This window comes from Euprymna scolopes, chromosome 1, assembly GCF_053919585.1.
Source record: "Euprymna scolopes isolate OS-2025 chromosome 1, ASM5391958v1, whole genome shotgun sequence".
Taxonomy (NCBI): domain Eukaryota; kingdom Metazoa; phylum Mollusca; class Cephalopoda; order Sepiida; family Sepiolidae; genus Euprymna; species Euprymna scolopes.
Genome location: NC_136482.1, coordinates 139,378,445 through 139,384,444, shown reverse-complemented (window position 1 = coordinate 139,384,444; position 6,000 = coordinate 139,378,445). Strand labels below are relative to the sequence as shown.

At 33.5% G+C, this 6,000-nt stretch overlaps 1 protein-coding gene across 5 annotated transcripts in view; it reads right to left on the bottom strand.

The window, feature by feature from the left end:
- Positions 1–3,338: 3,338 nt before the first annotated feature.
- LOC145272760 (retinal-binding protein) overlaps positions 3,339–6,000 on the bottom strand; it is a 368,701-nt gene continuing 366,039 nt past the window's right edge. For 4 of the 5 annotated variants that reach the window (XM_080127061.1, XM_080127058.1, XM_080127048.1 and 1 more), the window contains one exon: positions 3,339–5,021. In XM_080127061.1, coding sequence (XP_079983187.1) covers positions 4,864–5,021 — 158 coding nt within the window. In that variant the 3' untranslated portion in view covers positions 3,339–4,863. The remainder of the gene's footprint in view (positions 5,022–6,000) is intronic. The other variant, XM_080127053.1, reaches the window with a different exon arrangement.

Genomic DNA, 6,000 nt, shown 5'->3' with positions numbered 1-6,000 from the left:
AGAGAGAGAGAGAGAGAGAGAGAGAGAGAAAGTCTATGCCAGTAGTTTATTTGTGTGCTATGTGGTTGACACCATACGATGTCATCATTTTTCAGCCATGCCGAAAGACAATCCTAACCTGATGCCAGTAAATGAGTGAAGGTAACTGTTGTGTTGATATCTGGTTCTTCTTCCATCGACAAAATGCTGTAATAAGTTCGCCAGAGAGCTACAACGCCAAGCCACATGATTGGTCCACATTTGACCAATTTCATAATAAGTATAATAACTCCATGCACAGACAATAGTTCTTTACTGCTGCAACTAAATCGTTATAGGTTTAGATGCTTTTGTTTTACAATCACATCACTAGATGAAGCCCTTTTCTCTTCCCTGTAACCTTTCTCCCACAGAAAAGACCTTGCGAGCCTATTTCTGCTCTATTGTTATTTTCATGGCAAGTGATTGTCTGAGCTCCAATCTAGTGTCTCTCCTTGCCAAACTTTCACAAAAACACTCGACTAGCTACAACCACTATCAACAATTTCCTCCACTCTCTATCTGTGCCTAAATCTAAATGAAACTTCCATGAACAAAGCTTCTTTCCTAGAACTACCCATCTGCGGAACATTGTTCTACTGACTTGCTTCCCGGCCGACTACAATATGATAGCTTTCAAGCCCAATGTAAACAAGTTCTTGTTGAGTTGTTCCCTTAAATAATAAAATTCTACCCAATTTACACGATTAACAATTACTACTCTACCACTTTACATTCATTAACCTTTATCCTCGAGTAACATTCAAGCTTTGATAAGTGGTGATTCATTTGTAAAAAAAATATAGTTTAAACGATTATTTTATCAATAATTCAAATTTAAGTGTGAATATTCCAATCGTCATTAAATTTCAATGTATTTTGATAATAAATTCATTCAATTCATTTAAGCATTGACGACTATGACTCCCATCTATCTCTTTCCCTCGAGGCATTCATGAATTCATTGTTGCTCATCATTTTTGATGTTGCCCAGGTGTTCAGACTGTCAATGTATGTTCTCGTTGTCGCCCTCTGCGTCTTCTACCCACAATCTTTCCTGTCAAACTAATTTGTTCCATTCCACTTTTTCTGTAGACATGGTCCATGAATCTCATTTGTCTTTTTTGGTACCATTTTATTAGAGATCTTTCAATGTCTACCATTTCTAATACCTCTTGATTTGTTTTTTTTCTGTCCACGATATTTTACCAAATTCTCCTCAGGAACCAAGTTTCAGTTGCCTCTAGTCTCTTCCTCGTGATTGTCCAGCATTCACAACTGTATAAAAGAACAGACCATACATACGTTCGAAGTATTCTGAATTTGGTATCTATTTCAATGTTTCTGATAACAAATAAATAGTTAAAAACGATTTACTTATGTCATACTAATAGGATATCAGCCTTACAAAACTATTTTGATTTATAAATTTAAATTTGCTGCTTCAAATGTACATTATGTGCTGTGGTAATCTAATATGAAGACAAGTAAAAGAGCCAACAACATTATCGTGCTATGTCGGAAGTGATATTCAAACACATACATATTTTGCATTATCTGAGATCATTCGAACTACTGTTCTCGTCTTCAGTGTTATTCTCACAACGTTTCGGCTGATGTAACCTCTAACCTTTTTCAGGCATATTTTGTCATATTCAAGAATATTTCTGTCGAATTTAGGAATTTTTCTGACAAAAAGATTCCCAAGTTTAGTAAGATACACCTGAAGAAGGTTGAAGATTACACTGATCGAAATATTGTGAAAATAACTCAAAATGAGAACAGTAGTCTGAATAATCCAAATAATCCAAATTATCAGTCCTCATCTCAAAAATTGAGAAACATACTAGCATCATTTTGGTTGATGCAATCTTTGACCTTCTTCAGGTGCATCTTCTTGAACTCGGGAATCTTTATGCCAAACTCTGGAATTTATACTGAATTATAAAGTGTATCCTTTTATCTAAAATTCCGAAAATTCATACTAGCATTGTGCCAGATATCCATGTGAACAAAGGGTAAAGTTGTTATGGATAATCAGTCCCTAAGTGATAATCAGTCCCTAAGTGATAATCAGTCCCTAAGTGATAATCAGTCCCTAAGTGATAATCTTCTTGAGGCTGAGTGTTCACTCCTCACTTCAGGCAATCCTAATTAATAATAAAACAAACAATTTACTTAAAAACTTCAACTTGGTCATGACTGACAGAAACAAGTACATTCACTGTGAAATGAATATAGTAGTCAGTTCGAAACTGTATAGATTCCTGAGTTTGACAAGACACATTTGAAGAAAGTTGGAAGTTACATTCTGTTGTGCAAATAACATCCACGATGAGGATAATAGTCTGAATATTACAAGTTTCACTGTGCAACCAATTTTAAGTTTAAAAAAGTACATGACACATAAGACCTGCTTCGGGGTAAGAAAATATCCTGATACTAAATCTTACCATTATTTCTCTAGATTAGGCTCCATTATCATATTTTATTATTATTGGTTATGAATGAAAACAGAATTGTCAGTTTAAGTAACATTTATCCTCTTAACCCTCTCGTGTTGAGTGTCATCTTCACTTTTATATTCCAGCAGTAGTCTGCCAACATGCCAAAGTTTCATTTTCCTTTAAAACGTTTCCACATTACTGAAATATCCTGATGGAATCTCTTGCCATGTTCATCACTCGCACCACTAACATTCTCTGCAAAATTCTCAAAAGTAACTTGACAAAATGAATGATTTTCTATATATTTTATTTTAGTCGAAGTTCTCAGAAATCAAGGAGCTCATTCCTAGGAACTGGCACTTGATCTCTATATGAGATACATTCCATATACATTCCATTCGAATATTCCATTAAAGTTCTCCTTTATATCTCAAATACTGAGTAAAGAAGTTGAGAACATTTAAATATGTTATAGTATATCCTTCTTGTAATCTCTTGGTTTTACTGGATTCCACAACAAGAATTCATCTATTCTGGTGGAGTATCCAGCTTTGTGCTGTTACTTGAGGTAACATTATTTGGAAGAAGGTGCATTGTGCAAGTTAGGCATAGTGAGGAGATCTTATTCGGGCCACGAATACAAAATGTGATTTTAAATATTTAGTCAGTTGTAGCAAAAAGTATCCCCATGCCAAGTTGTTCTGACAAACCCCTGTAAAGAGAGACCTCAGACACTCGAGAATAGTGTCTAATAGGCATTCGAGTTCTCTGCACCTTTTTGAGTGTAGCACAGTGTTATCAATCCTCATCTAAAAAATTCTGGAATAAAAAAATGCAAAAGAAAGTAAAAAGGAAAATACAAAACAAACACAGGTTTTATGCTTTGATTACACTATTTATTGCAAATGTTGATTTCAACAGGATATCAACACAACACAGTTACAATGTTGACAGCTTCAAAAACTAATGATTAAACTTGATCAAACTTAAACATATCAGTATTTCAAAACTAGTAGTTACATGTGTAGTTCAGATTTTCTGTAATCGTATGTTGCTGAACACAAAGTTGATTACAAATATAGTATATTTTGATTAGCACTTTTATGGTAATTTATTAGTTTAAGGTTGTTAATTATTTACAAAGAAATAATTTCCAAACGATTTTTGTACTAAAATTATGATTTTATAGAATTTTCATTTTATTTTTATTTAGATCTTTCCAGCATAGCAAAAAAATTACCTTATACCGGTTATTACAGTTAATTAAAACACTAAAATTAAACAAGTCGGCCTGTCTCTTCCCTAAAATTACATAGGGGCGGATAACTATTTACTTCCGGGTATTTAAATATATCAATCTTTCAGAGGGGTTACCTAGCTTACTGTTGTAAATTTCGGATTTGTTATTGACATTCGTCCAAAAATGAAAGATTATATTTCAAAGCCGGAAGTAAACTATAATTAGTGCATCCCCATAAAAATAACGGCAGGAAAAAAACAAACAAACAAAAAAACCCCAAAAAACAAAACTCACTTTTCACCTAGAAAAGTTGTTATGCCATTTTTTAAATAACAATAACGATTATTTTACAAACTGTTATATAAAACGTATTGATTCATATATAATAAAAATGATGGAATATTTACTATTATTGATGTATTCTATCATTCGTGATTAATATAAATTATTAATAATTGATTAATTATTATAAATTTATTTATTTAGACATTTTGTATAATTAGTTTGAACACACCAACAATTATTATTATTATTATTATTATTATTATTATTATTATTATTATTATTAATTTGTTGCTGTACAAATTGTTGTGGTAGATGTTTTTTTTATGGTCAGCGAGCTGTTTCTATTATACAATGGTTTATTCCAACCAGTTCCTTGATGTTTATTTCAATCACAATGTTTCAGTCCATATTCTCTGCAGCCTTTATTCAGGCATCCGTCAAATCTGTTCAATTACTGGCCATATCAAATTAACATTAAAAAAATACTTTAAATAACTATCGTATCTGATGGTCACTCTAGAGAATATCGAACGAGACTGCTGATTTGCTTGGATCCACAACCTTACTTTGGTGTCTGTTGTGTTTTCTAGACATTTACCAGGAAGTGTTGAACGGAACTCTTGCAATACACAGAGAGTGTCCTCTTCTCATTCCCTGAGATAAAGCGTTTTGGTCGCTATTTCTAGAGGGATATGAAATATTACAGACAACTGACAAAGGCCACAGAGATAGGGACATTAATGGAAACGTTATGTTAAATACAATCTAGAGGTGGACATTGATCAGAAGAAAAAAATCAGTGTATAACAGTAACAACAAAAGAGTTGTTTTCCATTTTAGACAATGTTTCAGTTCCGAAGCGAGGAGAAATGTTTAACTGAGTGTGGAAGACAATTCATCCCAAGTGGAATTTTTTATCATCTTATTGAGGTCTTCTTTCGTTTTCTCTTCTTCAGGATCCATGACGTCAGCAGTGTATCGGATGTTCTTGGAGGTCATCATGCTAAAGGAATTGTCAAAGCAAAGGGCATCTGTTTAAAAGAAAGAAAAGGAAAATTAAAATAGAAATCATAAAAATATTAGACTAGAACAACAAGTCGAACCAAATTCATAACAATAGACCCTTTAAAAAGCGCATGCACAGCAATCCTAATTGCATTTTTATTTCATTTCAAAATTTTAAGATAACAATGCTGTTGTTGTTGCGTATCATTCATTTATTTTTTGTATTGATCAGATGAATGTTCTTGGCATTTTCTTCCCTGATATCTTTCTAGTTAGAATACTTTCTAGAAAGACATCGAGTAATTACAGGGGGGACCAGGTGAAGGTTGCCAACATCCCTAAATAAAAATGTTTTTGTGGAATGAACTGGATTCCAACTTGGCACAGCCAGGTGGTCAGTAGCCACTTTTCTGTTGTCGCCACCGAATTCTCAGTAGTTGAAACATTGGAATAAGAGTCCAGAAATTAGATGAACAGACTACAACCAATAAAGCACATTTGTGACTGCTTAACATTTGTGACTGCTTAACATTTGTGACTGTTTAACATTTGTGACTGCTTAACATTTGTGACTGCTTAACATTTGTGACTGCTTAACAACGGAGGCTAAACAGCTCAAACCACATATAACTATTTAACTCTATTCAGAAGATAGACAAGTGAATTCAATTCTTTTACCAGTATGACAATAAGTCGTGAACCCGATGAGAGTTACTTGGTTGAGAACGTCCTGGGAACAGCAACCAGCTGCCCGAGGGAATAAACGATATCAAACGTTATCAAATGGACGATAGCAATATCAATGGGTTGATATGGTGTCGACTATCACCAGCTTGGACGGGTCGTTTTGATGTCATTGTGGGCAGGGTTTTATCATTATTGTTGATAACAGAAACCATTGGGCTAAAATTAAACGCTGCATAGAATAAGCGAACAAGGCATCTATTTTTTATATAAAAATAAAATAATTATTCTTAACGATTAAAACGAGCATTTTGCTTTGTC